At 37.9% G+C, this 17,802-nt stretch overlaps 1 protein-coding gene across 2 annotated transcripts in view; it reads left to right on the top strand.

The window, feature by feature from the left end:
* Positions 1 to 17,802, top strand: part of PLS1 (plastin 1) — a 105,529-nt gene that overhangs the window by 59,158 nt on the left and 28,569 nt on the right. For both annotated transcript variants that reach the window (XM_081234602.1, XM_081234603.1), the window contains 6 exons: positions 1,433 to 1,562; positions 5,446 to 5,578; positions 7,033 to 7,114; positions 15,264 to 15,429; positions 15,511 to 15,653; positions 16,554 to 16,649. In XM_081234602.1, the coding sequence (XP_081090728.1) occupies positions 1,433 to 1,562; positions 5,446 to 5,578; positions 7,033 to 7,114; positions 15,264 to 15,429; positions 15,511 to 15,653; positions 16,554 to 16,649 (750 nt within the window). The remainder of the gene's footprint in view (positions 1 to 1,432; positions 1,563 to 5,445; positions 5,579 to 7,032; positions 7,115 to 15,263; positions 15,430 to 15,510; positions 15,654 to 16,553; positions 16,650 to 17,802) is intronic.

Raw genomic sequence — 17,802 nt, 5'->3', positions numbered from 1 at the left:
ATTGGTTATATCTTCAGTTTTGGTAAAGCCACCAGGTGAATTTTGATGCCAGCTATGGTTTCATTATTAAACCACCTTGAGACTCAGGGAACTGAAGAAGATGCAAAATAATATATATGACTCCACCAATAAAAGAAAAATAGAACTGAATATTGTGTATCAGGTATTTCAAACCTCTCAGGCTGAGAGGGATGACTGAGTTGCCATTGCCAGCTGGCCGTTGAGGAAGAGCTGTCACTACCTTCCATCAACACCACCGTGACTGTATTTTTCATATGAAAATTAATGAACTAATTTATTCACTAATATAATTGAATAAATATTTATGAAATAGAAATTGTCTGCTTTTGCATTCTTTATTCATCTGGCAAATATTTGAGCTCCTTTGTTGCCAGGAACTCAGGCACTGTGAATAATGTGATGAACAAAAAGAGATGTAGCTCCAGCTTTCATGGAGTTTACAGGTGGAGGGGAAGATGGACTCACACAGATGGATAAAAGATAACTGTGATAAATGCTGTGACAGAGCAGGACAGGTCCCTTGAAAGTTTGTAGGAGGAGGAAGTGAACTTGGTGGGGAGGTTAGGGACCTCAGAGATTCAGGGAAATGGAAGACTGTCCCTGAAGCTGCGAAGACTGGGTTGCGATCTGAAGGAACAGATAAAAGGGGTGGGTGGGGGAAATGAGTACTGTGCAAGGCAGGCAGAAGTAACAGCATGTGTAGAGCCTCTGTGCCTTTAGGGGTGGTGAATGCTCTCAAGCACTTGAAAAAAAAACATCAGTGTGGCTGGAGCTGAGATGCTAAGGGTTAGGCATGCAGCTAGAGAAGTGAGTCAGGTCATCAGGGTCTTGCAGGATTTTTGTTTTTATTCTAAGAACAGTAGGAAGCCAGTGGAATAGAGTATGAATTGACATGATCAGATTTGCATTTTTTAAAACTCACTTTGTCTGCTGCATGGAGAACTGATTGAATTCAGTTTATCCAGGCTCTAGGGTAGCCAGTGACAGAGGGACTGACAGAGGGCGTTTCTCTCTACGCCTGTGTAATTTCCAACAAAAGCTGACTTCTTGCCTTTAACATGTATACGTTTGAGCTGTTCAGATGGGATAATATCTTTGTTAAGGCATTTTAAAATCTTCATCATGTAGTTAGTTATTCTTTAGTTTTTAGTACAAAAGACCATGGCAAATCTAGGCGAACAATTTCAGTGTGTACACTTTGAGTTTAATTATAGGTTGGGGTGCAAACATTTGTCCATTTTGTGTTGTTATAAAATGACATGAGAGTTATCTGTCTACACAAGCAATAAGTGCAAGAACAACTGATTAGTATGTATTTTGATGTCATTCCGAATAAATAACTATCCTTTACGTTGCATGGATTTTAATGGTTATTTAATCAAGAGTCAATTTTACTTCTCTCCCATTCCAGCTAATGCAAGAGTTAAAAAGCAAAGACATCAGCAAAACATTCAGAAAAATAATTAACAAGAGAGAAGGGATTACTGCCATTGGAGGAACTTCATCCATTTCCAGTGAGGGCACACAGCATTCTTATTCAGGTAACCGACCACCTGCTCCAAATTTAACCTTTCAGTCATTGGTTCATTCAACAAGTCCTGTATTTCATCACATCTAAGATGCCATTTATTGTAATTCGCACCATTGTTTTATGTGTCCTTGAGGGAAAATGAGACTAAATTATCAAGTGCCATCAGATTTGAAATGTATCATAATTTCAGAGGTGTCAGAATATAAAATCTTAGAATTTATGATAAGTAATAATAAATGAGTTTTTACTATGTGTCAGGAACAGTGGATAACAGAGAGTAGAAACAGCAAAGTAGAAGTTATTTATATTTCAGCACCGAATGTGTTGAATCATGACCTTGGGATGGATTTTTCGTCCTGGCTGGTGAGATGAGTTTACTTTAGACCTATTTTAGGGATGGTGGAGAGGTTTATTGCAAGGACTTTCCATTTTGGGGAACTGAGATTCCTGATTCATCTTTTATCAAGCAACCATATGACTGGTAGAGCACAGCACCTGATTTGCTTGATCTGATAGGATCACTGGATTGTTGCCCAGTGGGAAATCCAGAGTCGCATTAACTCCTAAGAGGAGATGGCTTGCCCCATGCTAAGCTTGCTTCTCAGGATCAAGATGCCTAAAAACCTTTGGCCAAGTTCCTTTTGTTCATGTTAACATAATTAGAACTATGCTTTTAAAATTTTTGATAAAAAACTCATTTTAACTTTTCCCCCTCTTTCTTCCTTTGAGATCTGAATTTGTTAATTATCCTCTCGGTTCTCTTCCTTTCTAAATGGATTTTCCTCTAACAATATACTCACACTTCTCCTACCCATTGTATGTATTTTCCTAACTTTTTTCCCACCAGGGAAGTGTAGTGGGGAAGGCAGTGGTCTATAACTGCTACCTCCATTTTTTGAAAGGTACTTACTCCTTAACTCTATTTCTGCCTGTCCATTCTAATGACATGGCTTCTCCATTAAAAAAAAAAAAAACCTTTTTATTAAGGTATCATATGCATTTAGCAAAGTACTGTGATCTTACATGTACAGGTCAATGAGTTTTCACATGTGTATACATCATGTAGCTGCATTCATGCAACTGCCAACCAGATCAAAACACATTTCTATCACCTGAGTGTCTCCCTCTTGCCTCTAACAGTAACTGTCCACTTTCTGATGTCTATCACCATAGATTTTTTTTTAACTTGTTTATTGAGGTACAATATGCACAGAGTAAAGTGCATACAGTGCCCTATTCTTAAGTATATGGGAGGATTTTTTTAACCTATGAATATACCCATGTAGCCATTATTTAGAACCAGATACAGAACATTTAATGGCTTTTAAAAAAAGAACAGCTTGGGCTTCCCTGGTGGCGCCGTGGTTGGGAGTTCGCCTGCCGATGCGGGGGACATGGGTTTGTGTCCCGGTCCGGGAGGATCCCACATGCCGCAGAGCGGCTGGGCCCATGAGCCATGGCCACTGAGCCTGCGCGTCCGGAGCCTGTGCTCCGCAATGGGAGAGGCCACAGCAGTGAGAGGCCCGCGTACTGCAAAAAAAAAAAAAAAAAAAAGAACGGCTTTATTGAGATATAATTGAGATACCATAAATTCATCCTTTGAAAGTATAGTTCCGTAGTTTTTAATATATTCAGAGTTATACAGTCATTAGCACCCAGTAATTTTAGAACACTTTCATTACTCCATACAGAAACCCCATGCTCATTAGCAGCCACTCCCCATTTCCCCCTCCCCCCAGGCTCTGGCAACCATTAATCTACTTTTTATTTGTATAGATTTGCCTATTCTGGAAATTTCGTGTAAGTGAAATTATACAGTAGTGGCCTTTCACTTGACGGGCTTCTTCCCTGGCATAATATTTTCAAGGATCATTCATGTTGTGGCATGTATCGTACTTCGTTCTTTTTTATTGCTGAATAATTTCTGTTCTATGGCTAATATCACGTTTTGTTTATCCTTTCATCAGCTGATAGATATTTGGGTTGTTTCCACTTTTTGGTTATTATGAATAATTCTGTATGAACACTAGTGTACACATTTTGTGTGTGGACATATGCTTTGAATTCTCTTAGGTATATACCTAGGAGTGGTCTTTTGGTAACTCTGTGTTTAACATTTTTTTTTTTAATTAATTTATTTATTTATTTTTGGCTATGCTGGGTCTTCGTTTCTACGTGAGGGCTTTCTCTAGTTGCAGCAAGCGGTGGCCACTCTTCATCGCGGTGCGTGGGCCTCTCACTATCGCGGCCTCTCTTGTTGCGGCTCCAGACGTGCAGGCTCAGTAGCTGTGGCTCACGGGCCCAGCCGCTCCGTGGCATGTGGGATCTTCCCAGACCAGGGCTCGAACCTGTGTCCCCTGCATTGGCAGGCAGATTCTCAACCACTGCGCCACCAGGGAAGCCCTGTGTTTAACATTTTAAAGAACTGCCAAACTGTTTTCCAAAGTGGCCACACATTTACATTCCCACGAGCAAGGTATGAAAGTTCCAATTCCTCCACATTCTCGTCCACACTTGTTATTGTCTATTTTGTTTACTACAGCCATCCAGTAGTGGGGAAGTGGTATCTCATTCCTGGTTCCTATACCTGGAACACACTTCCTTTCCCTGACCATCTATACCTATTAAATACCTATCTTTCAAATAGTACCTTCTCCATAAAGCCTTTTCTTGATCAACCTAATGAGAAATGATTCTTTCCTTAAATTCCCTGAAACATTACTTATATCACTCTTGTGGTATGTTCATTTCCCTTTAGTTGCATTTCTTCATATATCTGTTTTATCTTATCACTACCCTAAAAATTCCTTGATGGGAGGTACAGTATCTTAGTGATCTTTAAATCACTAGATTCTAAGTCCCTAAGCAGGTATGTATAGTGAGGTAAGAAGATAAGAAGGCAGATAATGATACCTACAGAAGTAAATGTTTGTGTCTTTATTGATTGTGTGTGTGTGTTGGATTGAATTTGGGGGTATCTGCCAAATATGCCCTTAGGAAAATTACCTAGTTCTAGGAATTGGGGCAATAAAGAGAAAGGCCAGCTACCCTGTGATGGAAACGGGAATTATTTTCCTTTAAGTTTTATATTGTTAAATCATTTTTATATTTACATAATAATAATAAGGCAGTAGACCATTTTTCCTTTAAGTTCCTTCCTATTTTCACCACCGCATAGCCCAACAATTTTTTCTGCCTAAAGATCACTGTTTTTATGCTGGAAGCCATGGATTGAGAAGTTGAGTATGAAGATGGCTGAGAGTAGGACTGGTATCTAGATGTGTCCGTTTACTTTCTTTTTTTTTTTTTTTTTACTTTTTATTATTTTTATTACTTTTTAAATAAATTTATTTATTTATTTTTGGCTGCATTGGGTCTTCATTTCTTATACTAGAAATTCTACAGAAGTGGAGCTATTTTATTCATTCAAATAACTCTTGATTAAAACTAGTATTTCTGTTGTAAGTTCCAAATCACAACTCTATGCAAGTTTTTTGGGGGGCAGGTGGAATTTATTGCTGTGGTTATTTGTTTCTTGTATTTTTCCCCCCTGGCATATATGTGTATGTGTGTGTAATCTGACCGCTGGTGTTTGGTTCCTGAGCCACTAGCTCTCAGAAGCAATATATATTTGGAAAGATTTTAGAATCAAACTGAATATTTATTGTGCTAACTTAAGCTATATGACTTACTCTTCCCTGGTATATCAGATGAAAAAAGTGGAATGAATTCCCCTTTTTCTTTAAACCTACGCCCTCTTAAACCCTTTATTGTTTCAGTAGGGTTTTAAAAATTGGCATTTATTATTTTTGAACAGAAATTTAAAATTATATTTTTGCGCTGCAATTAGTTTTATGAAATGAGGTATGCCAACTAAGATTTTCTGTTTTCAGAGGAAGAAAAAGTGGCTTTTGTTAACTGGATAAACAAAGCCCTGGAGAATGACCCTGACTGTAATCATCTTATACCTATGAATCCCAATGATGGCAGTCTTTTCAAATCACTTGCCGATGGCATCCTTCTCTGGTGAGTTGAGCATTGCGTTAAGGGAGCTATGTTCTTACTGTCCACTGAAGAACATTCAGTGAAAACTACAATTCAGTGAATCCATTGTCTTTTGAAATTAGTTAACAAGTAGCTACTTTAGTCTTGAAATTTTTATATTATATATATATTATATAGAAAATCAAGTACTATATATTTTCCATTTTCTTTCAAATGCAATCTCTTATTTGGTATCTTTTTCATCTGTTTCCTTAACGATGCCAGGAAACTTTTGAGTTACTCCTCTGATGCATTTAATAATGTTCACAGGGTTTCTTTCTTTTTTTTTTTGGCCATGCCACGCAGCTTGCAGGATCTTAGTTCCCCGACCAGGGATTGAACCTGGTCCTGCTGGCAGTGAAAGCGTGGAGTCCTAACCACTGGACTGCCAGGGAATTCCCCATTGTTTCTTTCTTCACTTCTCAGTGTGGGATTGTTGATCATTGACTGGGACAGGAACATGAGGAAATATAATAGAACTATATATCTCATTTTTGCTTAAATCAGATTAACATTTTAATTCAATCTTGTCATATCCATGGCTCTTTGCAATCTATTTCTGCTCACTAGATTGTAAACTCTCTAAGGGCATGTCTTTGTCCTTGTTGTGTGTACTAAAGTCCCAGCATACTTCTTTGAACAAAGCAGATATCTTTTATTTTTTAAGTTTATAAAAAAAAAGAAGACTTTCAAAGAAGAAAATAACCACAAATATTCTTAGCATCCATAAATAGCTATTATTGATATTCTGGCACACTTCCTCAGTCTTTTTTCTGTGTTTTTGAGTTAAAAATAAAAAACTATCCATGAGTACAGGATATTAGTTTTTAGGACATTACGTATACAGTATACCTTGAATTCTACCTACAAGTCTGATCTGTTCCTCTGACCTTCAGAGGAAATTCCTATTATGAATTGAATGGGTATTTTCTTACCTTTATTTTAAAATACAAAATGTATTCTAAAATACAGAGATAACGTTTATATTAGTTTCTTTTAAAATGTTTGAATTACAGAAATTTCAGACCAAGTCTCTGGCTCTTCATCTTTCTGCAGCAACAGTAATTTTAATGCTGTTGATACCACTTTATGAAATTTGCCTTCTTGAGGATTTTTTTGTTCAACATTTCAGGCTGATGAATGTTGATGATCATTAAAGGAAATAAAGGCAAGATTCACATAAAGAAAATGCAAGAGTGTTTGAAAACATTTAGAAGGAAATGCTAAGATTACAATTGCAGTGAATGATGAATGTGTTTTAGGTTAGGGAATATTTCTTAGATTTTTAAAATTAAGTCCCTGACATGAATTATAGTATAGTATTTCAAAGAAATGGATGGTTACTTTTCAAAATTTAACCTTATTGTCTACTTGCAAAAGTAAACTGAAAACATTTCTGGGAGTCTTAAACTAAATTATTCTCATTTTCTCTTTAGTAAAATGATCAACTTATCTGAACCAGATACAATTGATGAAAGAGCCATTAATAAGAAGAAGCTCACCCCTTTCACTATTTCTGTAAGTATTTGTCCTTTGCTAGTAATCATGTTACTGTAAGGATCATGGATCCCTTATTAATGGATCTTTAGGCCCAGGCAAATCCTTTGATTGAACATAGTTTTGGTTTCCTATTAAAAACTAGGTTTTTACTAAGTAAAAATTCAGCTGCATTTTTTAATGAAGAAATTAAGATTCAAAGTACATTGGATGAAACTTAAAGTAGTATTCAGATTATATTACTCAACTATTGTAGTTACTGTGTTATTTTTATTAATGAATATTCACTTGATGCCAGTGTTTTTGTTGGTTGATTGAGATAAGAATACTCCATAGTTTTACCACATGTTTTACCATTTCACAAAATTTTCGCTATTCTTTCTGTACTAGATTTTTCTGTAGTCACCACACTTTTTCCCTCAAAATCTCTAGATCAATAGGGGAATATCAGTATCTACTAAGTACATACTAGGTACAAGTCACTGTTCTGAACACACCACATGAATTATCCCTTTGACTTCTCCCAGCAGCCTTAAAGTAAGGTGGATGCTATGATTTTACAGATGAGGAAACCGAGACACTGAGAGGTTGCACAGAGGTTGCCGACGCAGGATCTGGTCCCAGTAGTCTAGCTCCAGAGCCCATCCTTTTAATCACCAAGTTATACTGCCACTCTCACGTGGTGGTAGTAATAAGCAACTAAGTTAATGTGCTAGTCATAGCTGTAGCTATTAAAAGTGAGCTACTGCTAGGCTGTTTCCTTTATTTCTATTGGCAGGTATAATTCTTGATTTTGCTAAGGTTGTTAAGGCTCTTCTATAAGGAAGCTATGACCTTGGAGTAGTGGTACGTGGTTAGTCTCAGACTACCCAAGGGGTCCTCCCATTACCCATTATTCTTGAGTAGTACAGAATTGGCTGTTGACTAACATGGCTTTCTTGACCCCCATTTTCCAATAATGTTACGTATTCCTAGCAGAAACTACCATTCTTGAAGAAGCCCCTTTCTGACTGCAATTGCCAGAAGTTTATTCTCCTTCATATCTTGTGTCAGGATGTTTCCTCTAATATCTATCATTGTTGAAAATATACATCTTATTTTTAGAATACATGTGTCACACAATTTTTTATGGCCCTGAATCTGAAATGCAACATTTCTTACTATTGTATAAATTAATTGTACCGTTTTACTTTTAATACTTATATGCAGTGCATTGGAGAAAATGAAGAAAAATGTTCTGTAGCTATACTATAGGATAGCTATACTATAGGATGGGTCTGAGGGGCTAAGTCTTTTATACTTCTATTTTTAGAGATAGCATTCTTCCAATATGAGTAGGGGTAATAGTCGAGGTCTCTAAGATGCTTGAAAAAGTGTACTAATGTAGAATGAGAAAAGATAGCCCTCTGGGAAGGGGCAAAGTGTTACTGTGGTTATTAAATCTGTTTTGTTTATTCAGTAATTTTAGAGCTCTGGGAATAGATCTGCTAGACAGCTACCCGTTTCCCATGAAACTTTATCTCGAAGAAGCCTAATTCATTTGTAAAAGATTGTGATAATATAGTTTTTCACCTCATGATGATAGGTTGGTAAAGTATCATGATGTATGAAAGAAGAGAAGTATAAAAGGATGAAAATGACATACAATAACTATGAAAACAAAGGAAAGAGATCAAGTAGCTAAGAGCAGGACTCATTTATGATCTTGGATACTTTGTCATCTCTCTTTCTACCCAATGTGTTACTGAGCTGCATTCTTTTGATTGCCATTATTGAAAGAAAAATAATTATATGAGTAAAAGTCAAACAGATGGCAATGATTTAGGGACCTAAAAGTCAGGAAACTAACACAAGAGTAGGTATAGGAGATTGAATCTGTTCCTTATAAATGTAAAAAATCCATTGCAATTGATATACTCACATATATACAAGGTGTGTATGTATATACTTTACACTTACATATGTTTACAAATGTACACATATATGACCTTAATTTCTTTTCTTTTTATAAATTTATTTATTTTTATTTATTTATCTTTGGCTGTGTTGGGTCTTTGTTTCTGTGCGAGGGATTTCTCTAGTTGCAGTGAGCGGGAGCCACTCTTCATTGCAGTGTGCGGGCCTCTCACTGTCGTGGCCTCTCTTGTTGCAGATCACAGGCTCCAGACACGCAGGCTCAGCAGTTGTGGCCCACGGGCCCAGCTGCCCTGTGGCATGTGGGATCTTCCCAGACCAGGTCTCGAACCCGTGTCCCCCTCATTGGCAGGCAGATTCTCAACCACTGCGCCACCAGGGAAGCCCTGACCTTAATTTCAATTATACTTTAAGTAGGGAAAACATAAATCTCATTTGGACATTACAGATGCAGTGAAAGTGATGGTATGTAAAATAAGGATGAAATCTGAATAACAAAAAATGCCTTTGTCCTTACCCGATAAGTGTTTAGCACAGCCCTCTAAAAAAAAATCATTAACAAAAGTGGACTCGTCTGGAATTGAAGCTTTATTGGAAATGAAAATTTGCAAAGTGGTATGAATTAAAAGAAAGAAAACTTGCAATCCCTATTTGAGACTGTTAGTAAAGAGTTGGATAGTTAATCAAAATAGAAGGGACATGAGAAACCATCTAACACAGCAGTGTAAATTTTTCTGCCTGGTAAAGTGGGCTCTATCTTAGACACAGACAATTCACTGATGCACAAAAAAGATGGGAGAGAATGGATGGCTTATCCAAGATAAACTGCCATGTTTGCTTGATTGTTTTGTTAATATCTCTGTAAGGTAAGATATCCTATTTTACAGATTAGGACACTGAAACACAAGGAGGAACAACACCTCTCTTATGTCTCCGTTGTTGAAGGTTCCCCATTGTTCTCGCCTATCCCCACCAAAACAGATCTTCAGGAAGGAAGGTTGAGCGCTCAGGGCAGTTGTCCACGTTAGGACTTGGAGAGCAACCTCTGTATGGGGTTCTCCTGTTACTTCCTGTTCTTTAGAATCGGCTCTAGACAATAGTGGTCATCCCATTCCCTCATTTCCAGTAGGGCAATAATGTATTTACCGATTAGAAACTACCATTTATTTGAGGAAGCACATTTTAGCTCCTTATTTTCAATCCATTTTTAGCCAATTACTCATAAGTCATTTACTATACTTGTAAAGCCAACATTTTTGAATAAAATTAACATAAAAGCTGGTTCTCCATATATCACCAACATAACCTGTTAAGACAAAGCTGAGTTTTACTGCTTACAGCAGTAAGAGAAAACACCACCTGCAAACCTGTGGCAGTGTCTTCAAGCTGAGGTTAGAATTCATGATTTGGAATTGTGGTTTAAGGTGGGTCTTTCACTGTGGGAGAGGGGAAGAGAGGAGACTAATGACTGGGTAAGGATGATGATGCAACTGATGCAACAGTCAGAACTGGTGGAAATTGCAAGGGGAGGATTTCAAGGTGAGGGTGTCAAAGAATCTTTTAGAGTATTAACTGTCCACTGATGCTTTCCACTGAGGAGCTGATAGGTCTTGCAAGTAGTGGCTGCAATGAACAATCAAATATTTTGCCTTCTTCTCCCGGAAGAATAAAGTCATGCCAGTGAAGACAGAGGAATAAGTGCAAAGTCACATTAAGGTGTGGTTTCCTTGTCACTGTCCAGGCTGAGAAAAGCAGTGGAAGGTTTTGGTTCTCACTAGTTATTACAGTCAATTTGGTGAAATTACATATTTCTTTTGACCACAGTCCCATGCTGTCAATGTAATGGGTCATTGCAAGATTAACACTATTACTGGAATAATTTTCAGTCCAATTCTTTCCCCAGCTAATGCATTCTGGGGAATCACAACCAGAGCAAGCATTCTTTATGCTCTTGGAAATGAAGAGAGAAAAATAATACTGGTCTAGCGTAAATTGGCAGAGGCTGTCTCTTGAAAGTTATATTGATTTGATTTAAGGTAATTAAACATCTGAAGGTATGAAAAATCTTCTGAATATCTAGAAAATACTTGAAATTTACTGAAAATATTTTCACATTTATAATGTTTATTTAGGTTGTAAATATATTGAAGGATTCTCTGGTTCTGCCTTCTTTTGGGAGAACTGCATTTAAATGAATATTGCATAATACCACTACAAAAATAATTTAATTCCAAATGCTTACTTCAGTTACCCTTGACTAAACCCCAAGAGATACAGCCACTTACTTGGAGCTCAGCAAGATAAATTGCTTCAGCATACTGTAAGAGGAAGCCATTAAAATAATCACTCTGCTTTGTAAACCTTTGTGTAACTTCTGGCTAGTAAACATAAAAATTTAAACAAACTGTGGGAGCAGGGGCCCCACCCAAACGTGGACTGTAGAAATAAAAGAGGAAAAGACAATCTCTACCTTTTCCCCAAAGCAAATCAAACACAATTAACAACAAATCCCCTAGCTCTTAAAGTTACCTCCTCTTATCTTTGGTGACTTAAAAGTCTGACTGTATTGATTATTTATCACCATTAAATGGCCACAAAAATAAGGCCTAGTAGCAAACAGGCCACCGTGCCTTTCCAAAAGGTGAAAAGGTGATCAGAAAAATGTCATCGGTACATAGTATGCATTTGTTGTTTAGGGAAGAAATTTGAGGAGGGAATAAAAAAAAAAAAGTTAAAACCAAGGTAACTGTAAATTTTTCTAATTCAGTGTCTTTTCCAATTTGCTGCCTTGTGTTGCCCCAAACTGTTTTTTTGTTGTTTGGTGGTTCTTTTTCTGTACATTTGTGTTTCTGATCACTGGTATAGCATTGACAGATGACAACTAAAGCAAAAATTAATTAATATTATTAAATAAATATTGCCCTCAATTAAGCTTTTAGATTAAAATTAATGGCATGTTTGCATAAAAAACCTTTGAGTTACCCTTTTTTTTAGGTTTATTTGAAAATAATTTCAAACGTAGAGAAAGTTGCAAAACTAAAAACTATACAAAAACACTCATACATCCTTTACCTGGGTTCACCTGTTGTTAGTGGTTTATTCCACTTTAATATTTGTGCTCTCTCCCTCGTGTGTGCGTGTGTACACAACATTTTTTCCTGGACCACTTGAGGATAAGTTACCTACCTTATCACTCTTTACCAGTGAATTCCTTAGCATATATTTACTCAGAACAAGGATTTTCTCTTATATTATTACAATATAGTTATCAAGTTTATAAATTTGTATATTGAGAGGCACAAGATATCTGTATGTCTCTTATAGTTGTTGTTAGTTTTTATCATCAGGTTAAGATGTTACCCAGTTTCTCCACTGTATAATTACTGTTTCCTTTTCTCTTTCTCCCTTGCAACTAATAAGCAGCCCATGAGGAAACACTTGAAGGCTATGCAGATATCCTGCTCCATAACAGAATTTTCCCCTAGATTTTAGATTCCTTAGATTGATGAGTCTTTCCTAACCTGGTCTTTACCATGATGGTTGCAAAATTATGTTTTTTTTTCCAACTCCAGCACTTCCTCCACATTTACCAGTCTTTTATTATTTGGCATTCTTCTGTAACCCAGAGACCTCTCTTCTCTCTCTCTGTCATTGATAGGACTCAGGAATTCCTACTTTTTCCAGTGGCTTAATTCATTACTGTGCTTGATTATTTTGGTTCTTAACTTGTCCCAGATTTGGCCATAGAGAGCACCTTCAAGATGGCTCTGAGCCATTTTTCCTTTTTTCCCCATTGTTGTAAAATACACATAACATAAAATTGACCACTTTAACCATTTTTAAGTGTACAGTTCTGTGGCATTAAATACATTCACATTGCTATGGATTCATCAATACCATTCTTCTCCAAAACTCTTCTCATCCTCCCAAACTGAAACTCTATACCCATTAAGTAATAGTTCCCTGGGGCTTCCCTGGCGGCGCAGTGGTTAAGAATCCTCCTGCCAATGCAGGGGACACGGGTTTGAGCCCTGGCCCGGGAAGATCCCACATGCTGCGGAGCAACTAAGCCCGTGTGCCACAACTACTGAGCCTGCGCTCTGGAGCCTGTGAGCCACAACTACTGAAGCCCGCGAGCCACAACTACTGAGTCCATGTGCCACAATGACTGAAGCCCATGCGCCTAGAGCCCGTGCTCCACAACAAGAGAGGCCACCGCAATGAGAAGCCCATGCACCGCAAAGAAGAGTAGCCCCCGCTCACCTCAACTAAAGAAAGCCCACGTGCAGTAATGAATACCCAATGCAGCCAAAAATAAATAAATAAATAAATTAATTAATAAAAAAAAACAGCTCCCCATTGTCCACTCCCCCACCCCCTGGCTATCACCATTCCACTTTCTGTCTCTATGAATTTGGCTACTCTGGGTACCTCATATAAATGGGATCATACAATAGTTCTTTTTTATGACCAGCTTATTTCACTTAGCATAATGTCTTCAGGATTCATCCATGTTGCAGCCTGTGCAGAATTCCCTTCCTTTCTAAAGCTGAATAATATGCTATTGTATGCCTATACCATATTTTACTTATCTGTTTATCTGTGGCTGGACACTTGGGTTGTTTCCACCTTTTGGCTTTTGTGAATAATGCTGCTACACACATGGGTATACAAATATCTCTTTGAGTCCTAGCTTGCTTTTTTTTTTGAATAAATATCCAGAAGTGGATTTGCTAAACTATATGGTACTTCTGTGTTTAATTTTTTGAAGACTAGCCATACTGTTTTCCACAGAAACTGCACCATTTTACATTCCCACTAGCAATGCACAGGGTTCCAATTTATCTACATCCTCTCCAACACTTGTTATTTTATTTTGGTTTTTTTTAATTTTTTTTTTTTTTTTGCGGTACGCGGGCCTCTCACTGCTGCGGTCTCTCCCGCTGCGGAGCACAGGCTCCGGACCGCAGGCCCAGTGGCCACGGCTCACGGGCCCAGCCGCTCCGCAGCACGCGGGATCCTCCCAGACCGGGGCACGAACCCATGTTCCCTGCATCGGCAGGCGGACTCCCAACCACTGCGCCACCAGGGAAGCCCTTGGTTTTTTTTTTTTTTTAATAATAGACATCCTGATGGGTGTGAAGTGGTACCCCATTGTGGTTTGGTTGACGTTTCCCTAATGATTAGTCGTGTTGATCTGCTTTTCACGTGCTTACTGTCCATCTGATATCTTCTTTGGAGAAATGTCTGTTCATGTCATCTGCCCATATTTTATCAGGTTGTTTTATTGTTGTTGAGTTGTAGGAGTTCTTTATCTCATCATAATTAGAGCTCATACTCTAATTGGGGGTGATATAAAAATAAACATATAACTATATAACATGTCGGAGAATGATACAGAGTAAAATAGAGAATAATGAGTGCCAGCAAAGGCTGTGGTGATGCTTGCTATTTTGTGTAGGACAATTGGAGAAAGCCATTAGGTGCCTTTGAGCAGTATAAAGGAAATGTGGATATTTGAGGAAAGTGTGTTCCAGGCAGAGGGAATGTCAAGTTCAAAGGCCCTATAGAGCTGGAACAGAGTGAGTGAGAGGAGATAGTGGCAATGATGGGGAACATTTGTAGGGTTTTAAAGCTAGGGAATGCCATCGGGTCCATATTTTAATAAGGTTACCAACAGCAGGGTACTATGGAAGGTGGGTTTTAGAGAGTAAGTCTGAGCATGGGTGTTAGGAAGGAATTAAGAAACTTGAAGAAAGGCAGTGACAGTTTCCAGAGGTATTTAGAAGGTGGAATTGACAGAAATTGGTCACAGGATGTTAGAGGCAAGAAGAGCAAGGATTCTGCTCAGGTTTCTGACTTAGGAAGAAAGAAGCAAGAATGAAGGTTGGTCCTGTCAACCAAGACAGGAAATAAAGGAAAAGCCAGTTTTGACAGAGGATTAGAGGAAGACTAGGGAAGCATGGCCAGAAAATTGCTTCAGTTGTGGACATGTTGAGTTTGAGGTACTTGTGAAACATCCAGGTAGACATAACTAAATATGTATACAGGTGTAGAGCTTAGAGTGGGTGCTGGGAGGAAGTGTGGCCTGGAGATACGGCTTTGAAAGTCATTGGCATATAAAGGTGATATAAGTACTACTTATGTTAAAAAATGGGAAGTTTCACCATCCATTGTGTCTTATTTACCTTCACAACTTGTCGATAAGAGTTTAGAAAGTACTTTCTCATGTGTATTTTTCTTTGTGGCGATTCAGGAAAATTTAAACCTAGCCCTGAATTCTGCTTCAGCCATTGGTTGTACAGTGGTTAACATTGGTGCACAGGATCTCAAAGAAGGAAAACCTCACTTGGTCTTGGGACTTCTCTGGCAGATCATCAAAGTTGGTCTTTTTGCTGATATTGAGATTTCCAGGAATGAAGGTAAGGTCATCAAAAATATTTACTTTTCATTGATATATACTTACTATGGGAAGAATTTATATTTCATTGTTTTCCTCTCAGCCCTGATTGCATTGCTGAATGAAGGTGAGGATCTAGAAGAGTTGATGAAGCTTTCTCCAGAGGAATTACTGCTGCGTTGGGTGAACTACCATCTGACCAATGCAGGATGGCGTGCCATCAGCAACTTCAGCCAGGACATTAAGGTTCATAATTTAATGTTCAAATTTGTGACATACAAAAAGGATGTAGAATGCATGTCAAGAACGAAAGGGGTTCAGGCTTAATCTGTATGTGTGTGTGTGTTATGGCTGTGATTTTTTTTAAACAAAGACAAAAAAGAACTTCAATCACAGTCTTAAATTTGAATTGAAATTTAATTCACAAGCACACAGTGTAGAAAATGAAATTTTTGCATTTCTCTGTGTGCGGTGGATCCCCCACTTATAATCACAAAATCTTTTACTAAAAAAAACATGGTTTATTGGCTTTTAAACAGAAATACACCTGACTGTGAGAGGAGAGATGCTAGCATTAGCAGATTAAAGTATCCTTTCCCTTTTTGTGTGCCACGGAGAGAGTAGATTGTAATGAGAACGTCCGCCTCTTAATCTGGACCGAGAACTACCTCTGTTACTAGACTAGAGGCCCTTGTGGGCTTGACCAGTTTAATACTCACTTCCACTTTCTCAATAACCAGCTAAGAGGAAACCAAAGTATCAGAGGGCATAGGGAATCAGCAGACAAAAGGAGGTCTTCAGGTGTATCTCTGAACCAAAGTAGCTTTGAAACACTTCCCTCCCCACTGGAAGAGACTTGTCAAGGAAACGTGACCCTAATCTTAACTGATGCTGATCCTTAGGAGTGTAAACACATGAAAGAGGTGAGGAAGGGCATTCCAGGTTTAGGAAACAGTGTTGCTAGAAGCTCTCAAGTGTGAAACAGCATAGTGCATTCAGGATCCTGTAAGCAATAAGTAAAGGTTACTAAGTTATTATTCCATTCTTTGAGATGAGGACAACTGCTTCAATTTGAGTACTTTCCCCCCTAAATCCAATGATGATTTTATTCATTTGAAAAATTCTATTTTATTTCTTTCCTTAAAGGATTCAAGAGCCTATTTTCATCTGCTTAATCAGATTGCACCTAAAGGTGACCGGGATGATGGACCTGCCATTGCCATTGACCTTTCAGGATTTAAGGTGAGTATGGTTTTTAGTTAAAATTTTAAAAAATTTTGATAAAATATGCATAGCATAAAAATTACCATTTTAACCATTTTACGTGTACAGCTCAGTGGCGTTACATTTGCAGTACGTGCAACCATCACCAGTATCCCTCTCCAAAATTTTTTCCGCATCACATAGTGAAGTCTGTATCCATTAAACAATAACTCCCCATTCCCCTCTCTCCCAAGCTCCTGGTAACCACTATGCTACTTTGCATCTCTACGAATTTGATTAGCGAGTACAGTCATATTTAGAGTACAGTTCGCTTCAGGCAGCATTCCCTGGTGGCGTCCTCAGCCCTTCATTAAACCTTGGCTCTTTGCTTTTCAGAAGTTATTTTTCATGCCCTAGGCTCTAAATTTCCATGCTAAGCCATCTGGCTATCATGAGTGAGGAAGGGGAATTGCAGAATTCTGACCTTGAGTATGTGTGGAATCAACCCTACACTCACATTTCCATGGTGCAACATCACTGAACACACCAGGGTGCTTTTGCGGCTGTGCACAAGGAAAGGGAGCAACAAGCTGTTATTAGATTTCTAAGCAATTGATTATCAGTTCTTCCAACTTATATTTGACAATACACAAAATAAAAAATGGCAATTCCTAGTATTTGTGGTGTAGGAAGAACTGATACAAATCCTGACCCATCTGACACATTTTATATGAAGCCCATTCTTTCAGCATAAGTTGTAAATACTAGGGATGGTTCTATTGAAACCTTAAAGTATGGTCAGATTATAGTTTGTATGAAAATCTATTAAGTACTTAGAGTGTAATATCCAGAATATTTAGTTTTAAAGGCAACTTGAGTCATCACTAATTAATTATATTTTACATTATTATAAAACCTTAAAAATCAGTATTGCAAAATTTACAAATTGGCTTGAGTACAAAAATTAGGAAGTTAAAAAAACTTACAGAAAGTTTCAAACCTATTCAAAAGTGAACAGACTTAATATACTGAACTACCATGTGTTCATCCCCCAAGTTCAGCAATGTCAACTCATGGTCAGTCTTGTTTCTTCATTTATCACCTACCTATTTGCTTCCTCTTCCATATTATTTTGAAGCAAATCCTAGGCATGGTATCATTTCATCAATATGTACTTCTAAAAGATAAAGAC

This window comes from Mesoplodon bidens, assembly GCF_964165515.1.
Source record: "Mesoplodon bidens genome assembly, chromosome: 5".
In the NCBI taxonomy this organism is placed as follows: Eukaryota; Metazoa; Chordata; class Mammalia; order Artiodactyla; family Ziphiidae; genus Mesoplodon; species Mesoplodon bidens.
This window is presented reverse-complemented; position numbering and strand designations above follow the sequence as displayed.